This window comes from Aethalodelphis obliquidens, unplaced genomic scaffold (assembly GCF_003676395.1).
Source record: "Aethalodelphis obliquidens isolate GAN/ISIS:26980383/991018 unplaced genomic scaffold, ASM367639v1 scaffold4, whole genome shotgun sequence".
Classification (NCBI taxonomy): domain Eukaryota; kingdom Metazoa; phylum Chordata; class Mammalia; order Artiodactyla; family Delphinidae; genus Aethalodelphis; species Aethalodelphis obliquidens.
In genome coordinates this window covers 34021521-34049345 of record NW_020837948.1, presented here as the reverse complement: position 1 = coordinate 34049345, position 27825 = coordinate 34021521, and the positions used below count along the sequence as shown (strand labels likewise).

Below are 27825 nucleotides of genomic sequence, written 5' to 3'. Positions count from 1 at the left end.
CCTTTTCAAAAGAGGGGAAAACAGAAGGTACACCGTGGTCACTGGTCCATAGCAATTTTGAAATCTGCCTAGGTACTTACTGCCCATTCCTTAATTAGGGCTCTGTCATACTGCCAGGGAGTTGTTTATAATGGTTCATGGCTTCATACTTTGGGTTCTTAATTGCTTCATCTAGGTCATCCTTCCTTTTCCATAAAAAGTAGCTCACATTTGCAGCTAAGTAGTTTTCTTTAACCTGCTTCCTGTCCAAGGAAGTTTGGGGATCCAAAGGTCTGTTTATTTTTAGTTCAAGATGGTATAATTTAAAAAACAAAACAAAAAGGAGTAATTTATAATCTACTTTATTAAACAGTTCACACCCACAAATCTTAAGAATAAGCCCATTTTTACATTGGGCTCCCTCTGTGTCTACTGAGGGATAGTACTCAGCAGTCCTTATTGCTTAATAGTGAGTATCTGAGAGACATGGTAGTATAATCCTGAGAAAGTCTTTGCGTCTTTGAAAGGTCTGTGAGCCTTAAATCTTTCTGAAGTCTTAGCAAGTGTTTTTACAATCACACCCATGTTTTCATGACAGATTCCTGCGTTTCTGTTCTTCCTGGAAGCCACTTTTTAACTATAGCATTTTTTGCTCTCTGGAGAGGCTAGGAATGAGAAACAGTTTTATTTCTGAACTCTGCAAGTCTTGGCTCCTTTAATTAACCATTTTCCTGTAGTTTATCTCCCTCCTCTCATAGTTCATCACAGGTAGTGAGAAGAATCTTGGTGGCCTTTTGAGAATTTTTCCTGGAGTTTTTGGTAGCTAGCTCATTGAGTTCCACTGTCTGCAGGCTATAGTGTTTCTACACTTTATGCCACTACATAACAAGGGTTCTTTTTCCTATAGTTTCCAGTAAGATTTTTTTTTAACCTTCCTATAGTCCCTCACCAACAACCTCCTCAGTGCCCTTTCAGGCTTTCACTAACACTCTCTTTTTGAGGCATTTTAACTTTCACCAACACTATCCTTGAGGCCCTTTCTTTGCTTACAGGTGTGGAAGGTAAGAAAGAAAAGAGAGTCAAGAAAGGTTCCCATATTTCTAACAGGATCATCTACAAAATTACTCATCATTCACTGATAAGTAACACTTGGGGGAGTATCAGGCATTAGAAGGAAAGTAATGAGGTTAGATAGCTTGAATTTGAGGCACTAGTAGGCTAGTCAAGTGAAGATGACCAGTAGTATGTTTATATGTAAGGCTAGAGGTTTGGGTTAAAGGTACAGAGTTGGTAAGCCAACATATTAATGATGGCTGAAGCAGTGGCTATTAATAAGATTCCCAGGAAGTTTGTATGTGAAAAAATAAAGAAAATGATGTTTTAGAGATTGGCAGTGGAAGTGATAACCACACAGACTTAGAAATTTTAATATCCCCTTTCTTTCTCAGTACACTCAAACCACAAATTATCTAGAATACAATGTCACTTCTATTATATATCAAAAATATCTTTTCAGCCATCTCCAAACTAGCAAAAAATAAGAATTAAAAAACTTTTTATGTGTATATATATATATTAGCATATACATTTATGCACATCTATAAAAAATAATCTTTAAAAGAAAATGAATTCAACTTTGTTTTCTTTTGTACTTTTTAAAATAAAGGGCAGTCAGTGAAATGTATGAAGATTTGGTATATGTCTCCTGATTCTTAATTTCTCTTATCATTGGGCCTTGATGAATAGTTATTATCAGAGTTACCCTAAGACTATGTAAGTGTTCTTTTCCCATCAAATTTTCCAATTCATATGTTCTTTTCTCTTGTTTTTTATTTCTTTTTTATTCCTTAATAGGATAGCAAAGTGGCATCCCTTGCATACATATGAGGATTAGTGGAGCTTTAATAAAAGAAATAGAGAAAAAAATGACCCTTAATTAGCAAGGCAAGAGCTTATATATCCATTAGTAATGATGGAATTGTTTTAGGGGAGGAGAGATACATCTCTTATGTGGTCACCTTTTAACTTTCTTGCACTTATTTATAAGGTAGAAAGAACATAGAAGATGTAAGAATGGAGAGAAAGCCTATAATTGAAGCGTAATAGTGAATGATGCATAAAATTGTAACAGATAAGTTTGGAGAGCCATGCCTTGAGGATTCTAAGAGGATTGGGAAGCCATTAAAAGGTTTTAAGCAGGGAAGTGAATGGCTTTGGTTTCTGTGTAGACAATAGATAAGTAGAAGTAGATATGAGGAAACGATTTAGGGAGCTATCACAGTGATCTAAAGAAAGATGATGTAGTTTACACTTAGGGTGGTGGCAGTAGAAGAAAGCTTGTTGAGTATATATAAGCTTGTTGAGTATTAAGTATTCACCTCATTTGTGTGGTATCAGTCAGGATTAAACAAATTACCATAATGAAAATAAAGTGGTTTTAAAGTAACATAATATGAGAAAATGCTTACCATTTGTTCAGGAATCAAAGGATGAACAGTGGAAACGAGCTATGGATTATTTAAATGTTGTCAGTGAACTCAACTACATGACTCAGATTGTTATCATGCTTTACGAGGATCCTAACAAGGTAACAGAGTCTTGATTTGCGTGTGTTACCAGAGGTAAATAAATAACTTGAAGTTTCTCATTTTGAAAGTGTTCTGTAATATTTTTTAGGATCTTTCCTCTGAGGAACGCTTTCATGTTGAATTACATTTTAGTCCAGGAGCCAAAGGATGTGAAGAAGACAAAAATTTACCATCTGGCTATGGATATAGACCAGCTTCAAGGGAGGTAATGAAGATGAAATTTTCATTGCTTAGTTACTACAGTTCTAAATATAAATGAGGTTTCTTTAAGAATTTTCTATTACGTACTATAATTCTTATCTCAACTAAGTAGCAAGATGGTTTAAATTTCTTGAAGTATGATTTGGGTAGACAACATTTTTATGAATATTAGAATTTTATATTTTATCTTTTCTCTAGATTTTTTGGATTTTTAAGATCAGTAGTTAGAATGGATAACTATAATTTTTGTTTTTGTCCTCAAGTCCTACTTGAGGACTAGTCCATTCTTTACTATGCTAAGCACTTGTTACGAATTACTGCAGTTTAATTCTTAACCTTACAAAAGTTAAATATGTACTCAGCTTTAAACCTTTTTTACTAAACTATAATACATATTCGTAAACATACCTAAATCATAAGTGTGTAGTTTAATGATATATCACAAAATGAACACAATTGTAAAACAACTAGCCAGGTTATAGATAGAAGATCATTCTAGAAGAACCAGTTGTGCCCCCTCTTTCTCACAACCTCCCTGCCTTCTCCCCAAAGTTACCTACTATCATGACTTAGATTAATTTTGTCTATTTTTGGACTTTATGATCACAAATGAAATCACAAAATATGTGCTTTTTGGGGGTGGAGAGTGGGTTTGGTTTCTTTCATTATGTGTTTGAGATTCATCGGTTCTTCATTTTTGTTGCCATGTAGGATTACATTAAATAAATATGGTGCAGTTTATTAATCCATTTCACTATGATGATCATTTGATTTGTTTCCAGTTCAAGGTTTGAAGATGGATGCTTTTATGAAGATTCTTGTTCAGGTCTTTTTCTGAACATATGTACACATTGCTTTTGGATATATATGTAGGCGTAAAATTGCTGGGTTATAGGGTATGCATATGTTCAACTTTTTAAAATACAGTCAAATAACTTTCCAAAGATACTACCATATCTTTATCAGCACTTGGTATGATTAGTGTTTTTAATATAGCTATTTTGGGGACTATGTAGTGATATCTTGTTGTGGCTTAAATTTACATTACCCTCATGACCAATAAGGATTAGTACCTTTTCTTATATTCATTGGTTATTTGAATATGCTTTTTGTGAAGTGCTACTGGCTAGGACTAGTATGGTGTTGAGTAGAAGTGTTGATGCTAAGCATCCTTAGTATCATCCTTGTTCATTCCCAAACTAAAGCAAAAGGTCATGTTTCAAAGTGAACTTTTTAGAATTTTGATTGAAATTACATAAACTCTGCAGATCAGTGTTGAGAGAAATAACACTTTTACAGAATTGAATCTTCTAGTCCAAGGACTTGATATACAGCTCTGAATTTAGTGAGCTATTCTTTATATGTTCTTGATAAAATTAAGACTTTTTTTAATGTCTTGTATTTTCTTTGTCAGGGTAATTCCTAAATTCTTTATGTTATCATAAATGGCTTATTTAAATTTCATTTTCTGTTTGCTATTTTCATATTGAATTTTAACTCATTTTTATAGAGAGGTTTTATAACTAACAACCTTACTGCATGCTGTTTATTCATTCTAATAATTTATACATAGAGTCATTTGAATTTTCTATGTATATGATCATATCTGTGAATGATGACAAATGTCCAGCAAAATGTTGAATAGATTTAGTGATGGTGGGCACTCTTGTCTTCCAGTGATTTATTAATTGTGGTGATTGTTTCAAGTTTTTAGATATCCCTTACCTGGTTGAAGAAGTTTATCTTTATTTTCTATACCCCTTAGTTTGATGAAGGTTTTTATGTACTTCTGCTTGGCTTCTTTTAACTAACGTACGTTCATAAGATTCATTGATGTAATTAGTTTTAGTTTGCCCATTCTTAGTGCTTTAAAATATGTGTTTTAGTGTAATTTACCCAATTTATCCGTCCTGTTTATTTTTAAATTTATTTATTTTTTTATTTTTGGCTGCATTGGGTCTTCGTTGCTGTGCGTGGGCTTTCCCTAGTTGTGGCGAGCAGGGGTGACTCTTCGTTGCGGTGTGTGGGCTTCTCATTGCGGTGGCTTCTCTTGTTGTGGAGCACGGGCTCTAGACGTGTGGGCTTCAGTAGTTGTGGCACACGGGCTTAGTTGCTCTGCGGCATGTGGTATCTTCCCAGACCAGGGCTCGAACCTGTGTCCCCTGCATTGGCAGGCAGATTCTTTTTTTTTTTTTTTTTTGCGGTACGCGGGCCTCTCACTGTTGTGGCCTCTCCCGTTGCGGAGCACAGGCTCCAGACGCGCAGGCTCAGCGGCCATGGCTCACGGGCCTAGCTGCTCTGCGGCATGTGAGAATCTTCCCGGACCGGGGCACAAACCCGTGTCCCCTGCATCAGCAGGCGGACTCTCAACCACAGCGCCACCAGGGAAGCCCGGCAGGCAGATTCTTAACCACTGCGCCACCAGGGAAGCCCTACCCATTCTATTTAGATGGATATTTAGTGTAACTTTTTTAAACGTATCTGTTTTCTGTACTATACTGTGAGATTCTTATAATTTGGGACAGTATCTTATTCATCTGTGTCTTGGCACGTGGTACATACTCACTAAATATTCAGTGAGTCATCAAATGGTTGTTATTTAAGTATGCAGTCATTACATTTGTTGGAAATATTTGGCATAGAGTTTGAATTTTCTAAAATTTATAACTTCAGATACTGTTTCAGTTTGTGATTGAGTTGATGGCATTACTGGTAACAAAACTGATCTCTTTTTTCTTACTGTCATTTATTATTATTGCTTATTTATTTGGGCATTGGATGAAATTTAATTAAGTACTTTGTTTTATATGGCTCTTTATTGTCGTTTTATGGTTTAATGTATCCAAAGAGTATGTATTTCTTGAAGTCAGGAACTCTGTCATCTGTCTTACAATATCCAGAATAATACTAGGCTTTCATAAGAATTCAATTATTAATTTACTTGAATAAACAAACTTGTATATGTACTGCAAGTGACTACACCAGTTGGTGGTTGAATTTGTTCATCTGAAGAGATTGATTTGTTTTATCTGAATTTTATTATGTTATGTTCTTTCTGCACAGAGTGAAGGCAGGAGATCTTTTAAAATTGATAGTGATGATGAGCCACATACTTCTAAAAAAGATGAGGTTGATCGAGCTGTGATATTGTTTAAACCTATGGTATCAGAGCCAATTCATATACACAGGAAGTCTCCACTTCCAAGATCTAGGAAGATGGCTGCAAATGAAGTAAGTATATATCAGAGCATGTTTTTTATGAAGTAAACTAACTATATTTTAATAAAACAGAAAAGAAAATACAGCTGTAATTATCAAGCTTGGGAACCTAACAGATTTTTAATTGTCAACTTTATTTTTCAAATAAATTTTTTAAAATATAGAGGCAGTTAGAAAATGCAAAGATTAATTTTAGAATTTGGAGCTTTATAGTTTTCATAGCAAAGTTGAATAGAAGTAGTAAAATAAGGCCTTTTGAAGACTTGATCCATTATTTTCTTGTCACTTTAGGTTATTCTAATAAAGAACTTTTTTCAAAGTCTGATATAATGGATCAGGAATAATTTTTGGTTAAAAGTAGTGAGGAATTGCCAGAGATGCTTCAGCAACAACTGATTCCAATGACACTGTATAATAAGATGTGAGATTCTGAATTGTTAACCTGATTGCTAAAGTCAGTATAGGAATTTGAAATTTTGATGCTATGGTTGAAAAATTTACCTTTGTATTATATTAAGGTCTATAATTAAATAACTTAGGCTAATTCTTATGCTCACTAACAAAATAACATTTAAATAACTACTAAAATAACATTTAAAAGGAAAGTTGAAAAAAAAGAAAGGAAAGTTGAGCAGTTGGAGTAAAGTTTAAGTAAATCTTTAACATCTGTATACATTTTTATACTCTGAATACCTTCTTTTTGGGTTATTTATATTCTCTATAGGATGATTCCCCCAGCACTGATTTGAGATCAGTGCTTAAAAATGTTCTCTAAATGCTCAAGTAAAAGTATAAGATAGGAAGAACCATCAACTTTTAAGTTAGAAAAATACTTTTTGTTGATGATTAAATATGCCAAATCTTAAGTTAGGTATAACATCTAGCAGTTGGTGAATAGGAACGTAAACACCAACAAATGAGAATTATGCTCATTTCTATAGCCCCAAATTATACAAACATATGTGCTTTTGATTCTCAAATTTCAAATGTATGTGTCCCAATTTGACAATGGTGTATAGGAAAAACATCTCGATAAAACAGACTGTTGTAATTTTACAGCTGAAAATGTATACTAGTTAGGATTCCCGTGAATGGGATATTTTAAGTTAATTATGGGTTGGCCAAAAAGTTCGTTCGGGTTTTTCCTGCACTCTTTTGGCCAACCCAATAAAAAGAGGATGATTAAAAATTGTAGAATTTGGGATTATTCTATTATAGCTTAATTTAAGAATGAGAAACCTGGGGTTATGTTCAGTTATCTTTAATTTCAGAAAATTGGGAAATGACATTTATTAATGTAACCTAAAATACCATTTGCGTGAGGGCAGTGATTTTGGTGTTGTTGAACAAAGCAATCTGCAATTCATCAGACTGTTCAGAATTTCACCATTAAACCTTTTTTCTGAACTCCAGAAGAAGTCTGTAACACTGATACAGTCAAACGTATTCTGAGTCTCATCTGTATTTGTGAAATCTTCAACAAAATCACTGCCCTTTGTTAACTCTTAAAACGCAGAACACATTTATAAACCTTTTTCTCGTAAATACTTAAATAGTTGCTTTCAAGAGATTATTTCTATGCCATGCTAAACTTTTACTTCCATAAGGTAAATTATTCAAGTAAAACCTTGAAGACTTTTTCCAGCGTCCATCATCTCCATGGATATCAGAAGTTTGTACTTCCAAAAGACATACAGAGAAAAAGACTATTCTCTTCATTTTGTGCAAGTAGATTTTACTCTGTCCTCACTGTCTGAAACCTGAACATGCAAACATGTAAAATGAGAATGTTTGCTGCATGTTTTGCCTACTGAACTCTATAAATAATCTTTGGAGGGGGTAAATAAATAGATAGCTTGAAAGTGTAAACAAGTGCAATTTGAATCCTCCATCTTACGATCTCTAATTTTTTTTGTCTGGCAGACAGATTTCCTTTCATACATATATACAATGAAGTCTCTTTAACCCTTTGCAGGATTCTTTAGTGCTTTGGGTTGAAAAGTTTGCCCAGTATAGCATAAAACCTCCTGAATATCATATTTTTAACATTGCTAAGATAAAAAATTGTTAAAATCTTTCAAGTTCTAAGAGGGAAGTGACAACTATTAAGCAGTATAAATATTTTGTATATTTAAGATAGTAATGTAATTCTCATAATTATTATTACTTACAATTAGATTTATAACTCATTCCGATCAATTTCTCAAATATTAAAATATTTGGCTCCCAAATTACTGTTTAATAGTTTTTTAAAAATTGATAAACAAATGCAAACAAACTGTATTTTTTTTTCTTTCTGATCATTTGGCTCTGTTGTATCTAACTTTGCATGCTCTGCTTTTTTTTTTTTTTTTTTTTTTGCCCCTTTCTCACTTCCAGGAAGAGAGCCCCCTGAGTGTGTCTAGCCCAGAGGGTACTGGTACCTGGCTGCATTACACCAGTGGTGTGGGTACTGGGCGTCGAAGACGCAGATCAGGGGAACAAATCACTTCTTCCCCTGTCTCCCCCAAATCATTGGCTTTCACATCCAGTATTTTTGGCTCATGGCAACAGGTTTTTAAACTTTACTTCATTAAACATTTTTCCTCCCCGCATTCAGAGCAACAAACAGCTGTCTTTGAGGACATCTAATCCCTTATATTTTACATCAGAGTAAATAATTCTGTTTTTAAATTTTGAATTCATTTAAAAATGCTTGTAATGTCTCACAATATTTGAGGGAAAGAAACCACTTACATTGCATGTGTTTAGCATTTTTACTGGGGGGGTTTTAAATATCCAGGATTTTAAAATTAGTCAATAAATTTTATACTCCTGGAACTTTAGCTTGTTAATTAAAATTTTTTAAATGTAAAGAAATCATTTTTTTGACTTATTCTTTAAAACATTCAGAAATGAAATTACATAATTTGATGATAAGAAAATTTAATAACCTTTTCCCCCATAATTGAAAAATAGATTCCATTTGGAATTTGCTGAGAATGTGAACATTTTTTTAAATATCAAAATTTATGTGGCCCTATGTTAATTAGCAGGATACATCTAATACTGATGGTTCTCTCCCTTGCTTTCTATTATCTGGAAGTATCTAATAATTACATACAGTATGGGTTTTTTTAGTTGTATAATATCTTAATGCTCTCTTTAAGATAAAAGGGGACAATGTATATGTGCCCATCAATAATATGCCCCAACAAAAGGGGTCAAAATAAAATTTCTTCAGAAGGACTTTTTGTGATGACATTTGGAAACTTAAAATACTGTGGGTTTTTTTAGTTTTTTGTTTTTTCACAATGGAAGGTCTGCTCATACACATGACTTTTCCGAGAATTTCAGCAATTTCCTTTTGGAAATATAATGCATTGATTATAGGAAAAGGGATTATGGTATCCATTAAGGCTGTGAATATTTAAAGGTTACTCTGATAAAGCCTGTGCATGGATCAGTAATTGTATGGTGATCTCAACAGTCTGTCTGTCCTTTCTTTTGTTTGTGATTGTTTTTTCCCCCTTCAAATACAGGAGCCGTTTAAGAGTGGGCATTTGGCTTCTTTTAAGAGAGAGTGAAATTATTAATTGTCTATTAATTGTTTCTTTTCATCTGTCTTGTTTCATACATGATATTTAATTCTGAATGCCTGCTTCGCACCACTTCATTGCAAGGACCTCATATGAAATGGACTCCCTTCAGAAGGGGATCTTGCATGATCTTTCATTATTTGTGTATTTCTACTAATATTTATCATACAGCTTATTAACCTTTGTCTGTCTGGAACAGGCTGCAAATGAAGTATGGACTTTTTAATTTATTTTACTGTTTTAGTTCATTTATTTTGCTTTCCTTGTGCAGGTTGTATCTGAAAATGCTAATTACTTGCGAACACCACGAACTCTTGTAGAACAGAAGCAGAACCCTACTGTAGGTATGTGGTCTAAAGGAAGTTGTATTCCAAATCTTAAACTCACTATTTTGCACACATGTAAAACTCTTCAGAGGTGAAAGCATGACCAAATGCTATGCTTTAGTTTTTATTTAACATACACTAATTCAGAAATGTTGAGTCATAAAGCTCAAAATATAAAGTTTTGATGAAATAAATACGAAATAGCATTAATTTTGTTTCATAACCCTTTTGAATGCCCATAATGTAAACTACTTAGTCTAATTGCCAGTGCTCATTTTTAATCTTGTATTCTATAAGTTAAAATCCCAACATGTTTTAATTTAGGAAGGAAACTTCATTTTTCCCAGCTGATAAAGATGAAAATATGCTATCACATACAAAAAGAATCTACTATTCTGATTAAAAAAATTTTTAAGTGGGGAGTGTTTCAAACCCTGTCTGGGTATATTAATTATCCTTTTGGTTTTGGTCATCTCTTAAGGAAAGCCAAAGCAAAACTAATGTACAGTGACAATGTTAATTCTTCATTGACCTACAGAACGTAATTGTTTCTTTGCTAACACTCAAGCAAAGCAACATTGAAGAAGACCTTTCTAAACTTATTTTAGTTTTAAGGTCATGATAGATAAACTACATGAGGTAATGACGTATTATTTTCTGTAAATAGTTGTCTAAATCAGTTTAATAACAGCATAAATAAATTTCATTATGTTTCGACTATGTATGTACTATGATCTCTATACTAAGTTTATGAACTGTCCATTGATGCCTACATACTTGAAAAATCTCTCTTTAATTACATATTTGTTAATTGATAACTTTTGATATTCCCACAGTGTCTTGCCAGATACACATTCACACACACGTGTGTGTGTATATATATATGTGTGTGTGTATATATATATATACATACATATTTTATTTATTTTTATTTATATATATATATATAAAAAACTCCTTTCTTTATATATCATAATGCATCTGATAAAAATTTACTTAATCCTTACCCAGTGGTAAAAGTTTTACTTGGGTATAAAGACTTTTACTACAAGTTAAGCATTAGATTGGGGTCTTATTAATTAAGATCTTAAATCATTTAAGTATTAGGAATTTAGAGTGATTTAGGCCTGAATGACCACTTAAAAGGAATTGTTTCACCTGGTCTTCTCACAAATTTCATAATAGATATTGATAACTCAAATTCAAGGGCATCAGGAAAGCTTCTTCATTTACAGATATACATTCAAAAATATTGATTTAGTATGATTTAATTTATGCTAGGAGAAGTTTTTTTATATGGCCTGCTCACGCAAATTGATTGACAGAATTCCTTATCATCCTAAATTAATTTTTATGATAGTGTTTTTTTAAATATGTATATGTCTAATTATTGTGTGGGCATATTATTTTCCTCAAAGAACATTTTCTCCAGTGTAAAATGCCTCCATTTGTACATATGATAAATGGTGGTGGTGATTGTATTAAGTTGACATTAAAAGTGAATTGTGAGCCTGTTCAGGGCACTGCCAAGTATGTGTGGTAAGAGCCATGTTATTGCATGCTGCATGAATTCCCAATGTGAATAGAAGAACACCCGTTGTTGTATGTATTTTCTCTAACTCCCATCAGGGTCTCACTGTGCGGGCCTGTTTAGCACCTCGGTGCTCGGGGGTTCTTCAAGCGCACCTAACCTACAGGATTATGCTCGTACTCATCGTAAAAAGCTGACCTCTTCTGGCTGCATAGATGGTATGTGCACACATGCACACACAGATTCATACCTACACCCATGCACACACCCATGAGCATACGATATTTCTCAAAGACAAGCCTAAGGCCACTAACTGATGCAAGTGGAATCCTAGCACCCTTTGCCTAAGTGACTATCAGTGCTCTGTTATTCACTACTTGGGTCCATGTTTCATCAAATAGTTAATTGTAGTTAGACTTACAGTACTTGTTCAGTGAGTATTTCACTGAAATATGAAATTTAGAACTACATCATATGTATTCTTCTTTTAAATAGTTGATAAGCCATATTATAAAGAATAAATCTTTCTTTGATCTTTTAAACGGTTGTTCATTATTAAACCTTATTTACTAGTATTGATCTAAATAAATAAAGTGAATGGAATGTTTATAAGTAGAAGAAAATATCATATTGGCAATATTTTTATAAGAATAAACATAAGATGAGAATATTTTAGGATGCCTAGTAGAAGGAAATCCTCTCATTACTGTTAATACACCTTAAATTATAGTATTCAGAACATCTCTTGAGGCTCACAGAAGCTTGCCCCTTTTGTTAATAGGAGTGTTTATTAGCCCTTTCTGAATTAGCTTTATTTGAAACTTTTTCTCATGTATCCACAAATTTATTTTACTCAGTAAAACATGGCTTTCCCAGAATTGCCAGCTCATCCTGCTTTTCTTTCTTTTGTATATTTCGTTAAACACTTTGCCTCTATCATCAAGCCATTTACTTCTTTTAACCAGTTTTTGGCTTATTTCTCTCTCTCACCATCCCTTCTGCATGTCACCTAATTCTAACCTCCTCATATATTTGTTTTTCCTCCTCTTTTTTTAAGTGTCCTTCTTTTGGTAGCTGTTATGAATTTCAGGTACCTGTTTTTCTCTTTCTCAGACGCCACACGCGGTTCTGCTGTTAAAAGGTTTTCTATCTCATTTGCTCGACACCCAACCAATGGTACGTTTTGCTTTTATTTTAAAAGATAATCCCCTGCTTCATCCTTTTTTATTTTTCTTCTGTTTCAAAATATGTGGGGTATACAGTATCATTCATTTCTCAGTCCTTAATTTCAATTGGCATACAATTCTAACTTATTATTCACCCAAAATATTGATACTGTCTAGCTCCCTGTTTCATCTGTAATTTAGACAATAATTTAGCACTACTCATCAAACTTTTAAATGACCACAATGATGATGAGTTTTAATACTTAATTAGCACCTAAAAATTCCTTCTGATTTCTCAAGTGATCAATCTATGTAATTTTAAAAATACAGTTAGTATTATTTATTTTCTTTTTAATTCTTAATAATTTTAATGTGTTTTTCTTTCTAATTTATTTTCTTTTTTTATGAATTTTTGAATTTTATTTTTTTATACAGCAGGTTCTTATTAGTTATCTATTTTATACATATTAGTATATATAGGTCAATCCCAATCTTCCAATTCTCCCAACCATGATCACATGGTTGTTTCATTGAGCTATTTAACAAAAATACAGAACCACACTTGTCAAATAGCCAAATGAGATGTGTCTTTGAAAACTTCTTGGGAACCAGGGGATGCAGGTTTCACTGTGTAACATTATTTATCCCTGTCTAAAGCAAAACCCAACTTGGTCTGGAGCACTCTGAAAACTTCATTCAGCGTTCACTTTGTCCTCATGTGGCAATATGGTTTGCTGCTGTCGAGCAACCAATTTTGGGGGGGGTATCATTGCTTTTTGTTAGGATTTGGAGGGCTCCTGATCGGAAGAAGACTAGGCTAAAAATCTAGACAACCAGTTCAATTAAATTCAGTTTTTGAGGCTGAACAGGAAGGTTTTGTGGCCATTATTTATAAGCTGAATTTTGCACTATTACAGCTTTCTTACATAGAGCTTTTTTCATGTGGGACAAGAGGGAATATTTACTAATCATTTTTAAATAACTCAGAATCAAAGAATTTAAAAGAAAACATACATGTTTTTGCTTTTATTCGGAATGAAGTTGTTTTTATCCATGCAATTTTTTTTCTTTTTCTTTTTAATTGTAAGTAAGTCTTTCAAAAACTCAGGTCAGTTCTTTCAGAAACTATTATGAAGCTCAGGGATTGAACACAAGTTTATAGTCATTCTTCTCCTTCTGGATCCTTTAACAGCACACCTAAGTTAACAGTGCACTAATACTTCTTGAAGGTGGAGTAAGAAGATCTAATCCTCAACAAGTGAAAATTTAGCCTTAAAGCTAAATGTGCTTTCCCTCCATTGTAGCTGTTTAAATGCTACTTTTTGAAGAAAAAGATCCTTATTTGATACAGCTGCAGCTTCTAAAGAACCCACATGCATAAGAACTTCTTAGAAGAAAAACCAAAGTCACAAGAAAAACCGAAGTCACAAGGAAAACCGAAGTCACAAAATTCTAAAGAAGAGACATTGAAGATTTAAGACTGACTATAGTTTTTATACAAAATGCTTATGTGTTTATAGCCAGTATTGCAAGTTTTATATAGGAGAAATCTTTGTTTACTGAAGCTTAAAAATAAAAAAGCTTTTGTTAAGTTTAACAGAAAATAGAGTAATTTTATATTCTTTTGGTTTAGACTTTTTTAAAAATGTGGATTTTCCACACATTGTGTGACTTGATGCATATAAAATGCATCCCTTTCAATTCTATAAATATTTCTTTTGGGTTTCAAATTTTCTTTTTTATGCTGTGTTGTCTTATCTGTCCTATGAGTTGTCATTTGACTCTTTCTTTTTCTTTTCCTTAACTTTCATGTTTTTTCCATCTTAACACATATTATGGACTTACCCCTCCCCTTCATCTTTAGTTCAAAGAACATGGTGAAACAAGTATCTTCTGACAGTGCTTTACCTTATTTTCTGGGCCTCTGTGCAGAACACCTACACCTCTATAGGTGCTGGTCCGTTTCCTCTGTGGAATTTCTAGGCTCCAGTGGTATGTTTTTATAGCTTCTAAACATGACAGCAGGGTGGCTTTTTAAACTGCTGCGCTAACCCTTTCACTGTGCATTAAAGAAAAAGTTTACTAAGGATAGATGGAAAAAGATGTAGTCCAAAGGGGCTTGATTATATTGTCATTTGCCTGTTATAAAATCTAACAGGCAAGTGCAAGAAAATAGTTGTTACAAAAGACTTATAAACATTCTGAGGAAAGGATAAAAAAGCCACAGTATTAAGTTTAGCATAATGCAAGGAAAGGGTTTGCGCTTATTTGCATGAATCTTGTACTTCTAAAGAAATGTAGTACTTGTGGAAGCCTAATTTCTTTAGTGCTTAACTTAGGTGCTTTAGCTGCTGCTATGGTATTATAGTTTTGTTTTAAGTATATGTAATGTTCTGTCATGCTTTGGTTTGCACCTGAAAATCAAACATACCAGTTTTGTTAATCAAAGGATTTGTTGTTTTCATTGAAAGATAGATTCTCTTTTAACCAGAGTTTCCCTATTGCAACTAAGAATTAGACAGTTCTTAGGTCAGTATTTTCTCCCAAAATTAAATAAGTATCAGTCAGTGTTAAAATGAGCACATGCCTATTGAAGCAGAGAGTTTTCCAGTCTATTTGAGTTTAATTAATTTTTACTTTTAAGTTAAGAATATTAGACTTTATGTAGAAACTAAACATTAAAAGTATTTCTTTTGGAGGAAAACTAGTTTAAATTTTTGAAAAAGTACATGCAGAAAGACTTGTTATTTTAGTTGTATATAAAAGCAATTTTAAAAGCCATTCAGTTGAATAAAGTAGGCAATATTTATAAAAAGTGAATAACCTATGTCCTATTTGTTTAAAAAAACTGTATATTTAAGTGCTTTTGTTTCACTGATGGTATTAATACATATCTGCATGGTTTGTTTCATGAAATTTTTGTATTCCTGTGCCGTTGTTGAATGCAAACATATATGTATTTTGTATTGCTTTTTACTTGGCCTGACTTCACTCAGCTAGCAATTTCCAAAAATAGAATTATTGTGTTAATTCAATAAAGGTAGGTGAAATATGTTTTGGAATTTTAATTTCAGCGTAAATGAATGGATGTTTTTTTGGGGTCACACTAGAGAGTATTATTGGCCTTGTTATGACTAGAAAAGTATTTAAAATCACTCTTCACAAGTAATCGCTTAATTGTTTTTCAACAAGAAATTACCTTTAGCATTCTGGCATCAGGGACACATTATGGCATCAGCTTATTCACCTATCAAATAGAGCTGATTCTAAAAAGTAAAAACTAAAAAACCTGTATTTTTCTCTGTTTATTATTCCCCCAGGTTTTTTTCTTTAAGTATTATTCTTAGATTTTACCAAAATAGAGAAAGAAATTGTGTGCATGCTGTACTATGTGGTTACATTTAAAATGAAATCTTTGTCACATCCTGATCCAACCCCATACTGCATAGCATCTGGTGTCATGACTTCAGAGATCTCGTGTGTTTGCATGTGATAGATTGAAAAGATCTAAACTGTCTGGTTCTAAGCAATGGTCTTCTTCCTTTTTAATTAATGATTTTTAAGATATCCAACTCTTGTTTTTGTTTTTGTTTTTTTCCCCTCAGGCTTTGAATTGTATTCGATGGTGCCATCTATTTGTCCTCTAGAAACTCTTCACAATGCCCTGTCTTTAAAGCAGGTGGATGAATTTCTTGCTTCCATTGCTTCTCCATCAAGTGAAGTTCCACAGAAGACCCCTGAAATTTGTAGGAAAATTATTATTATTATTTGATTTTTAGGCAATAGAGATTATCTGAATATAAAAATAATTATAAAAACATAAATTCAATAGTGATAGTAAATAGAATTTTAGGAGAGAAAGAGAAGAACATTATTTAGAATTCTTTGGTGTAATATGCAATGTACCAGGCTGTTGTCTTGACTCTTCCGCAAAGACTTTTTTTTTTTTTTTTTTTTTTACAGAAAGGGGGGAAAAATCTAAGACCCAGCAATAAAATCAGCAACATGTAATATAGAGTCATGGTCTTATTTTCACATTCCTATTGTATGTCATTTTATCATAAGCTTTTTAAAAATGACAAAACATCAGTCTATATTAACCTACACATGCCACATGCCCATCCCTTCACCACTTTTGATAAGCAGTCATATAGACTCAGAAAGAGCCCTTAACTAAAGAGAGCAAATTAGGACAACAGTTTTTTAAATTGTGTTCTGCAGAAAATATTCTGAAGAGGTTAATTCCTCTGTGTAAAAAAAAAAAAAAAAAGGGGGTTTGTGGCTAAGTAAGTTTTGGAAACTTTATTATATCCCACCTCCCTTTCAAGAGGTGTAGTTTCATCAGCATATAAACAGCTAAGTTTCTTCTTTCTATAAAGAAAACTATACACCCACATTTTCCAGAACTTACTTGCTGAGAAAACACTTTTTTTGGTAATGCATTTAAACATCATGTAGAACTATTCTGAGGGACTTCAGTTTGGGAAATGTTCAGGGCTACCTTTTTAGATGTGAGAAGTCAGCTGGCTGTTGTCATTTTCAGCTCTGTAGGATTCTTTGACACATTGGAATTTCCAGTTTAGGAAGCATTCATCCTGAAAGAGAATGCTCTGCTTAGAGTTAAAAGTCTTGCTAGTCCTAGTCATATCTTAGGAAAGGTACAAACTTTCTATGTATACCAACTCCTTTTTGTAAGGAGAATGTTGTAAATATGTTTTTCCCAAGAATGAAATTGGAGGTCTTGGGATGAAAGCCACTTTTGTGTGTTGCTGTTACTCTCCTCCCTTTCCTGGGGAACCACAATGTATTATTCTGCAGAGTTCTATTCAGTGTATTCTGTCCAAACAGTGCCCCCTGCATTTTTGCCTTTCTCTTTCACATCTGGTGGCAGAGGTCAGCTTTTAACCATTAAGGGTAATGGAGAGGTATCTTGGTGTGAACGTTCTAAAATATTTCACTTTAGGAATGGTTTGGGGAAGTAGGTTTCAGTTTTAAATGTACATATGAATGTGTCTGATTCTGAGAATTGATAATACTCCAAATGAAATAACCTGCAAGCTATAAAGTCAAAGTCAGGAAACTGAAGGATGTTCTTCCTTTTATATTCTCTGTTAGCTGATAGAATGGACAATGCTACTCCTCAGAACGTAGTAGAGAACCTGAATAAATAAATTCTCATTTTCTCTTTTACCTTTCTTTATACTTGGCATTTCAGTGCTTCCCTGGGTCAGGGATTTATAATCTTAAAATAGAGATTAAAGAAAGACTGTAATTAGTAAATAAGAATTTAGGGTAGGCATTAATGCTGCTTTGAGTTTAGAAGATCTTCAGTAAATGACTTAAAGGTAAAGTAGCAGTAATGACATCTGTTTTGGAAAGGGAATTTTGGTGGAATATTTACAAAAAGATAATCTTTGAATGTTTATGCTGTGGCATTGCTACCTTATGATGGCTTCATTTCTGTGGTTAGTGAATTCAGTTCCTCAGAGTGTATTATTGAGGTATATTAATGAAATGAAATATTAAATTCCTTTTCTAGTTCTCATTAACTCTTCTCTATATTATGGACACAAGTTGTACCCCAACCCCTCTAGTTCTCTTAAAATTTCATTCCATTACTTACTAAGGGAACTAGATGAGAAAGTAAGTATAGTTAATGCAGTTCATAGAGTTGGATAAACCTTAGAGTTAATCTAATTCATTGGTCTTCAAAGTATATTCCCAAGAGCTTTAGGAAGTTCCGTGAGGAAGAGAAGGATGCTGAGTGATTAGGCCTGTGTCTTCTGTGGTTGCTTCAATCAGAGTCTCTGCTTTGATTTGTTTTATTTAAGATTTCATTTGAGAAAAGCTTACTGTTTTAAGAGAAAAACTTAGAGACACCATTGAGGAAATTAACCAGTTAGTGCTCAAAAAAAGACTAAAACCCAGGTCTCCTAAAGTGTATGGTTTTTCCATTCTCTTTGATTAAAGAAAATAGGGTTCCAATTATGATGGAAGTATCTGAATCCTGTATTGTATAGTGTAACTGCAGAATAAATATTTAGTAGTCACAATATATTTATGTAATTTATACTTAATTCCCTGGATTGTCAAGGAAGTAACATCATAATATAGAACTATACTGAATTTGTGGCATTCATAACAAGGGAGAAGACATTGTTAATATCTGTCATTCACAGATTTTTTTCTCACCTAGGACAAAATTAATTTTGTGGTAACTAGTAGATAGCTTACAATGAGGCACTGACAATATCATGTTGGTGGAAAAGGTGTGAGAATACTAATTGGATAAGTTAGAGGTGGAAGTTATAATAGGATAAAAAATGCAAGCAGAAAAGAGCTAAGTAATGATGTGGTGCTTTATAGGATGTTTTAGGCACTTTTTAATCATTTGTGTATTATTTTATTAATGGCTGCTTTGATCTTCTGCCAGTGAAATTTGTATTCATTCAGTGTAGGTATCAACCACCAAAGGCACATTTGCCATAATTGGCCCACATATTGATTTTTCAGAGACACAGTGTTTATTGCTATCAGGTCCTCTTCCAAAATTGCAGTAATAGGCAAATTGGTCTTTTGTTATCTCCTTAACTCCCTTTGTTTAGGAACCCAAAAGGTCATGCCAATAGCTCCCCCACTCCAGCCTATCCTTTCCCAGAGGACTTCATACTTAAGAATTGTACCTACTTGTCCTTTTCATACCTCTCAATCTCCCCACCTTAATTAGAAAGAAAAAAAAATATTTAAATTTCTTTTGCTTGAAGATAAATCTCATCTGGGTGATATAGGAAGACAATCTGATTTAATTATTTGTAATCTAGTTAGTTTAGATTTGATAGAATTGTCAGAAAATTATTGAATTACCATGTTGGGTTTGTTTGTTTGTTTTTTCCAGCCTCTTCAGCTTCACGTTCCAGTCCAATAATAAGAAGAAAAGTATCTTTAAATACATATACACCTGCAAAGATCCTCCCAATGCCAGAAGCTACCATAAAGAGTACTAAAGCAAGCAGCAAACCAGGTTAGGAGTGTGTGTGAATTTGTGGATTCAATATAGCAATTAAAATATATATATATATATATATATATATATATATATATATATATATAGCAACTAGAGGGGCTTCCCTGGTGGCGCAGTGGTTGAGAGTCCGCCTGCCGATGCAGGGGACACGGGTTCGTGCCCGGGTCCGGGAAGATCCCACATGCCGCGGAGCGGCTGGGCCTGTGAGCAGTTGCCACTGAGCCTGTGCGTCTGGAGCTTGTGCTCTGCAACACGAGAGGCCACAGCAGTGCGAGGCCCGCGTACCACAAAAAAAAAAATATATATATATATATAGCAATTAGAGGAGTAATAATAGCTTGCTTTGTAGATGTAAAGATCTGTTTTTAAGTAGGATCATTAGACTCTAGGAACTCTGTTATTGTAGCCTATTTACATATTTGGGGTTTTTTTCCTCCATTAATTATCCCCCCTTTCCCTCACATATGTTAATAAAATATACTTCATACTCATACTTTTCCAAACTGATTTATGGACTGTCTTGTCTTCTTTTGCTTTTCTCTTGAGCCAAGGCATCACTTTAGTCATTTTGTTTGAAAGATTTTTTTTTTCTCTTTCCCTAGAGTATTTTAATCTCTCCATTCTCAGTCTGGTGCTGTAACTACCAAATTCAACTATGTTTTATCAGCTTTTTTCTGTTTTTACTTGGCTTATTTGATTGTGTTGTTGCCCATTACAGATGAAGAAAGTTGCAGAGAGATTATGACTTGTCCCTGTTCATGTAGCTAGTAGTCAGTAGACCTAAGACCTGAATACTCTTTGAATCATGGTGCATTGTTCTCTATGTTTTAGATGCATAATAAATGTACCAAGTGCACTAAAAAAGAATTATTCCATAGTTTATTGATGTAGCATTCTGTAAGTATCCATTAGGTCAAGATTGTTGATAATGTTACTCAGATCTTCTGCGTATTTACCATTTTGGGGGATGGCAACACGTACAAGGGAGAGGAGGTTCTGATTGTTCTAGCAGTTGCTTAGAGAGCAGTTTCTACTCACAATTGTGGAATTGTCTGCTTCCCTCTTTAATTTGGTCAGTTTTTACTTTGTGAATTTTGAAACCCTGTTATTAGGTGCATACACATTTGATTGTTATGACTTCCTAATGTATTGCCCCAATATCATCATGAAATTTCCCTCTTTGATTTCTAGTAATGCTTTGTCTTAAAGTTTATTTTATCTAATGTGAATTTAGCTACTTCAGCTTTCTTATGACTACTGTATGCATGGTGTATATATATATATATATATATATATATATATATTTAATTTATTTTATTGAAGTATAGTTGATTTACAATGTTGTGTTAATATCTGATGTACAGCAAAGTGTTTCAGTTTTATATATATATATACTTTTTCATATTCTTTTCCATTCTGGTTTATTACAGGATATTGTATACTTCCCTGTGCTTTAATTTAAAGTAGGACCTTGTTGTTTATCCATTCTATATATAATAGTTTACATCTGCTAATCCCAAACCCCCAATCCATCCCTCCCCCACCCACCCTCCCCCTTGGCAATCACAGGTCTGTTCTCTATATCTGTGAGTCTGTTTCTGTTTCGTAGATAAGTTCATTTATGTCATATTTTAGATTCCACATATAAGTGATATTATATGGTATTTGTTTTTCTGACTTACTTCACTTAGTGTGATAAGTGAAGTCCATCTAGGTCCATGAAGTTCATCTAGGTCCATCCATGTTGCTGCAAATGGCATTATTTCATTCTTTTTGTGGCTGAGTAGTATTCCATTGTATATATATATATATATATATACCATATCTTCTTTATCCATTCATCTGTCGATGGACATTTAGGTTGTTTCCATGTCTTGGCTATTGTAAATAGTGCTGCTGTGAACATAGGGGTGCATGTATCTTTTTGAATTATAGTTTTTTTCCGGATATATGCCCAGGAACGGGATTGCTGGATCATATGATAACTCTATTTTTAGTTTTTTGAGGAACCTCCAAACTGTTTTCCATAGTGGCTGTGCCAGTTTACATTCCCACCATCAGTGTAGGAGGGTTCCCTTTTCTCCACACCCTCGCTAGCACTTGTAATTTGTAGACTTTTTAATGATGGCCATTCTGACCAGTGTGAGGTGGTACTTCATTGTAGTTTTGATTTGCATTTCTCTAATAATGAGCAATGATGAGCATCTTTTCATTTGCCTATTGATCATCTGTATGTCTTCTTTGAAGAAATGACTATTTAGGTCTTCATGCACGTGTATATTTTTTTTAACCAAACTATCTTCATATTTAAGGGGATCTTTTTTAGACAGCATATATTTGGCTTTTTTAAAAGGCCATTCTAACAGTATGTGCCTTACAGTTAGTGTTTATAGTCCATTAACATTTAATGTAATTATTGATATGGTTGAGTTAGGTCTACTCTTTTATTAAATATTTTCTGTTTATTCCTTCTGATTATTATTCCTTTATTCTTTCCTTCTTGTTTTTTTTTATTAATTCAGTATTTTTTAGAATTTCATTTTAACTTATCTATTGGCTTTTTAGCTGTACCTTTTTGCATTATTCTTTTATTAGTAGCAGTAAATACATATTTCTGGCTTTTCATGGTCTACTTCGAGTCAATTTTGTGCCACTTAACGTAAAATGTAGAAACCTTCCAACTGTATAGGTGTGTTTACCTTCCCTTCTTTCCATCTTTTACACATAGTGTCCCATATGTGTTACTTTCACATGTATCATAAAGGCTACAGTACAATGTTATGATATTTGCTTTAAAGAGTCATATGTATTTTAAAGAAATTAAAAAGAGAAAGAAGTCTTTAATTATCCACATATTTGCTATTTTTAATGTTCTTTATTTCTTAAGTGTTTGTTTCCATCTGGTTTCATTTCCCTTCAACTTGAATCTATTTACCATTTCTTATACTTCAGATCTGTTACTATATCTGAAAAAAAAATCTTTATTTTGGGCTTCCCTGGTGGTGCAGTGGTTGAGAGTCCACCTGCCGATGCATGGGACACAGGTTCGTGCCCCGGTCCAGGAAGATCCCACATGCCGCAGAGTGGCTGGGCCCGTGAGCCATGGCCACTGAGCCTGCACGTCTGGAGCCTGTGCTCCGCTATGGGAGAGGCCACAACAGTGAGAGGCCCGTGTACCGCAAAAAAAAAAAAAAATCTTTATTTTACCTTCATTCTTGAAAGGTAGTTTTGCTGGACAAAGAATTTGGGAAGAAAGTTTTTTCTTTTGGCATTTTAAGGATGTTGTTCCACTATCTTGTCATTCCTCTTATTTCTGATGAGAAATCTTTGTTAATTTGAATTGGTTGTTCCTATGTATGCAATGGGTTAATGGATTATTTTTCTCTGCCTGCTATCAGTGTTTTCCCTTTATCTTTGGTTCTCAGAAGTCTGACTGCGGCATGCTTAGGACTTTTTTTTTTTGGTAATAAAATCCTGGTTGATAGTCACTTTTACCTGTCATCTCTATTCTGCTGTTAAACCCATCCAGTGAAATTTTATTTCATATATTTATTCTTTAGTTTTAGACATTTGTTTTGATTCTTCTTTGTAGTTTTTTTCCTTCAGAGATTTCCTATATTTTTATTCATTATAAGCATATTTTCCTTTGTTCTTGAGCATAGTTAAAATAGTTGCTTTAAAATTCTTGTCTATTAATCTGGCTGATCTCAGGATTGGTCTCATAAATTTTCTCATTCCCAAGAAGGAAGGTTTATTTCCTGTTTTTCATATACTAAGTAATTTTGGATTGTATCCTAGACAAACACTGGACTCTGTTGTTTCTCTTATGTTCCTCCAAAGAGTATTGGATTGTTTTTAAAGCAAAGAGTTAACCTTGGCTGAACTCAGATTGAAAACCTATGTCTTCTGAAGTGACTGACAGCTCAAATTTCACTTCACTTCTTTTAGCCTGAGCCGGACTTCTTAGGAGCTTACTCTGCTCAAGTCACACACTTGATCAGGGTTTACACAAAGATTTGGGATTCCCCACTGGACTTCCAAGCAGCTATTTTTGCCCCAATACTTTTCTTCTGGTTCTTCATGCTAGTAGGACTGAGTTTTATGTTGTAGTTTTAGCCATTCCACATGGGGCAGACTGGATCCTGTCCTTAAGCCTAAAGCTTTTTTAAAAAGGTCATGGGGGACTAACTCCATGTTGTTCCCTTCTTCCAAATATTGATTCTTTTCTAGTATATGCCTGCTTTTGTTCATTCTTCAGTGTCTTCAGGTAGTTGTTTTTTTCATATTTTATCCTGCACTTATACTTGTTACCTGCAGGAGGAGGATTGGTCTGGCAGGAACTTGCCCATCCATACAAAAGTGTAACCTGGCTTAGAATAACTTTTTGATAACTCATTGGGGCTTGATGTTGGTTTGGATATAAAAGGATGATTCCCAAGTCAAGAATGTTTCTAGTTCTTTAATCTTTCAGCTTTTTAGATAGTGGTAAGATAGGAGATACTGAAGAAAATAGATGTTTATAGGGAAAATGATGAGTTCCGTTTTAAACATGGTAAGTTTATATTTCCTGTCAAATATCTATATAGAGGTTTGTAGTAGGATGTACAGGATATACAGATCTTGAGGTAAGGGAAAAAGGTCTGGACCAGAAGTATAAATTTGAAGGTCATTAGGACATTAGATGTTAATTAAAAATGATGGAATAAATGAGTTTCCCAGGAAGAATGCAGGGAAAAAGAGAAGTTTGTTTTATGTTATTTGAACTTCTGTTGATTATTTTGTATTATCTGAACTTGGATTGCTTGTGAAAATCTAAACAGTAGTTTTTCTTTTTATGTATAGCTCCCAGCGGACCTTCTAGTATGGTTGTTCCCAATACCTCATCTCGGAAAAAGGGTGTGAGTAGCAAAACAGAAATGCATGAACACAAAAAAAACACTGCGAAAAAAAAATGAAATCTTCTTAGCAGAAGCTGGAACTCATTATACTTATAAAAAATCACGTGTTCAGTAGAAAGAGACACGTAATAAACCTTGACTGAAAAGTATCAAAGCAAGTAATTTGTGTCTCCTTATACATCTCTGTATTAATTTAAAGATATATGACATCTAGAGAATTCTTTGTATATATTCAGTTAAGGCCTTTGTCATGATATGGAAATGTTTAAAACAATGTTTATTAGCATTTTATGAGTAGCAAAACTTATGGTGATAAAGATCTGTTGTTCTGAATGTGATGTTTACTGTGTGCCTGTGGTAAAGAAGAGGAATGGGAAAACCCAGACAGCCTGTGCCAATGTCACACAGTAATGCTGTTTGCTGAAGAACCTGTGAGGTGGCCTCTGTACACATTTTCACTTTCAGAGGATCACATCTGGGCTGCAAAAACCTATAGCTTAAAATTTGATGACCATACTGGGGACTTTTAAAAAGCATATTTCCAAAGAGATTTCATATAGACCATATAGATTAGAAACCTTTTTTTCCCCAATTGTTATGATTACATATATGCTGCAATATTTAATAACTGGAGTATTGGCATATGGGTTATTTTTTCAATCTATGCTTTGAATTTTTATTGTGTATTATTTAAAATATTACATATGCAGCTGGGTTAACTATACCTTTATGCACATACATTTGTAGAAAATATTTTCTTTATATATTTCCTTACCATAAGGTGCTTTTGTTCGTCAGGACAATTTTCTTTGTATATTGGCAAGAAAGACATCTTTAGAGTTTCTCTTTAAGATATAGTTGACAAGTTTATAAATGTTAGTTATTTTCAGAGTTCTTTTTAGATCTAAAAAACTGAGTTCAAGAATGGAGGTAATCAATGTAAGAAGAGTATCTGAATTCCATTGTTAGTAGATACTATGTATAGCACCTATTTTTACCATTTCCATTCTTATCTCTAGAATATCAGTTGATCTCACTAAGATAACTTAAAGATTGAGCATTTGAAATACATTCTCATTTCAAATGGTTAGATTTTGAACGGAAATTGAGATGATTGCATTGTGATTTCATCTATAATGTGAAAAAATATTTATTATCCTTGGTGCTTACTTTCCCCTGATGCACAAATAATTATTGTATAAACCACTTGAAATGACTTAAACTGTAAACCAAACAGTACATCCTGATAAGAATTGCATCCATTGCCAGTTAGGTAACTTAAATTGCTAAAGCTTTAGTTTGAGGCTTATGTTTAGAAAAATTATTGAATTCTCGTATGAATGCAGCTATTAAAATCCTTCAGTAGAGACTCTCCTAACCTTAAATCATCATATATGAATTGACTTTAGAAAATAAGCATAATACGTGTTCATTTTAAAAGGTACCAGATGCAAAAGTCACAAATATATACAATTCTATAAGTTCATATATTTCACATGAATGTAAATGTATTACATGGAGACATGTCTTGTAAACAGTTGAATGTACCTAAGCTTTCTGTATGTGAAAATGTGGTTAATGTGCTCATTGTCAGATTAAAGAAACTACTTTTATTTTTTAAATGGAACTGAATTAAAATATTTTATTTCTAGAATCAGAGGATGGCTTAAATGGCAAGTTATTTTTTATTCTTTTCTTTGACCGTTTACTTTTAACTTTCAAAGTAGAATGAGGAAAAGTATTTTAATATTAAACAATGCTCATCTTAGATATTAGATAAAATTTCTTAGTATTGGCCATAGCTATCACAATAGAAACTAACTAGAAAGTTCAGTGCAAGTCACATTTTTCCATTGATATACAAGAACTGTGATTTCACTGTAGTCGCCAAACTTGGTAATAACTGCTGTGTAGACAGGACAGTTTTATTTGCAAGAACCTTAGATTCATTTTCCAAAACAAACAAAAAGAAATTATAGTTATCACCATTCAATGGAAGTTTGACTGAAGCATCTGTTTCTCACTTGATTCTATCCCTGTAAAGTGTGTTTTTTGTTTGTTTTAAATACTAGAAGAGATTTCTTCTCATAGCTAATCCTCCATCCAGCAAAGAGATGAGAAAGCCCAGCTTGAGGTACTGTTCAGTTATCCTGGCCTGTTAGTCTTCATAGTGCATTATTCAATCTTTTCCCCTTAAAAACCCTGCATATGAACTCAAACCTATTTTTTGCCCTTGAAGTCCAGTGCCAGCAGGTTCTGCTGCTCTGGTTCTAATGAGTTCTTGTAGTCCATTCTTAACTATTAGAAAATGTTTTGGGGGTGTTGTACAGTCTTGGGTTATGGAGAAAAGTATGCTGAACACTTTATATCATGTTTCCTTTGAGTAGGAAATGGAGGCAGAAGGTAGACAGTAAATGAACAGAGAACATGTGGCAGTATGCTTAATATATACATACCTAGAGCAAGAGGGTGATAGATGGCAATTGTGAGAGAAAAGTTAAATGATAGTTCTTCTTCAAGAACTCTCTTGTTAAAACTCTTTAGACAAAGGAAGAGTTTTTTGATCAAGGTCACCTAGATTTTTCTCCAGGTTCTGCTGACTCTGATCTACCCTGCACGTCCACTATTATTTATTTCCATGCCAGTTTGAACTAAGATTTTACTTTTTTGTTTTGTGTTCATACTTTGGTAAAAAATTCTCAATCTTTACTTGTGTGCTTATCAAAGTTTGCCTTACATAAAGCATTCATTAGTTTTCTGTCAGTTTACCCTTGCCTTATTTTCTGGACAGTATAGGCAGCCATACTATTCTTGGTCAGGTTGGGATCACTTCTGTGATGGCCCAGCAGTTCCCTCTCTAGCCTCTCTCTAATTCTCTTTCTCTGTACCTGGTGCTACCACAAATAGCAGCATTCTTGCCCATGGGAACAATTTTTACACTCCTGAAGGAGTCCCTTGTGATAAGGAGTCCAAGTAGAAACAGTTGTCCCTTTGTATGGAATCCTGGGTACCAAACTATTGGCATGTAAAGTTTTCTTTACATGGGTCAATTTTTGTGGAAGATCTAGTCTCTATTTTCAGAGAATGGAGTACTATACAAAATCTCTTTATTGTTTTATACTTTATATATATTATATCCTGATTAAAGATATTATTTAGATTTTCTATAGACTTTTCCTTTGATCCACATGCTTAGTCATGACTTGAGAGAGAGGTAAGTTAAACTCTCCACTTACAGATTACTGTTAAGTTCTCCTCCTATTATCTGTGGTTTTTACTTTACTTTTTTCTGTACAGTACGTGGCTGTTTTCTGT

General features: G+C 33.5%; 1 protein-coding gene across 13 annotated transcripts in view; it reads left to right on the top strand.

The window, feature by feature from the left end:
* The window catches only part of PPIP5K2 (diphosphoinositol pentakisphosphate kinase 2), a 75629-nt gene extending 49460 nt beyond the window's left edge, over positions 1 to 26169 (top strand). For 2 of the 13 annotated variants that reach the window (XM_027100457.1, XM_027100500.1), the window contains 10 exons: positions 2459 to 2566; positions 2656 to 2772; positions 5832 to 5999; positions 8367 to 8540; positions 9837 to 9909; positions 11521 to 11640; positions 12536 to 12598; positions 16194 to 16334; positions 19484 to 19609; positions 24455 to 26169. In XM_027100457.1, the coding sequence (XP_026956258.1) occupies positions 2459 to 2566; positions 2656 to 2772; positions 5832 to 5999; positions 8367 to 8540; positions 9837 to 9909; positions 11521 to 11640; positions 12536 to 12598; positions 16194 to 16334; positions 19484 to 19609; positions 24455 to 24567 (1203 nt within the window). In that variant the 3' untranslated portion in view covers positions 24568 to 26169. Of the gene's footprint in view, positions 1 to 2458; positions 2567 to 2655; positions 2773 to 5831; positions 6000 to 7594; positions 7712 to 8366; positions 8541 to 9836; positions 9910 to 11520; positions 11641 to 12535; positions 12599 to 16193; positions 16335 to 19483; positions 19610 to 24454 lie in introns of all 13 variants that reach the window. The other 11 variants (XM_027100466.1, XM_027100462.1, XM_027100482.1 and 8 more) reach the window with 9 other exon arrangements.
* The last annotated feature ends 1656 nt before the right edge of the window (positions 26170 to 27825 follow it).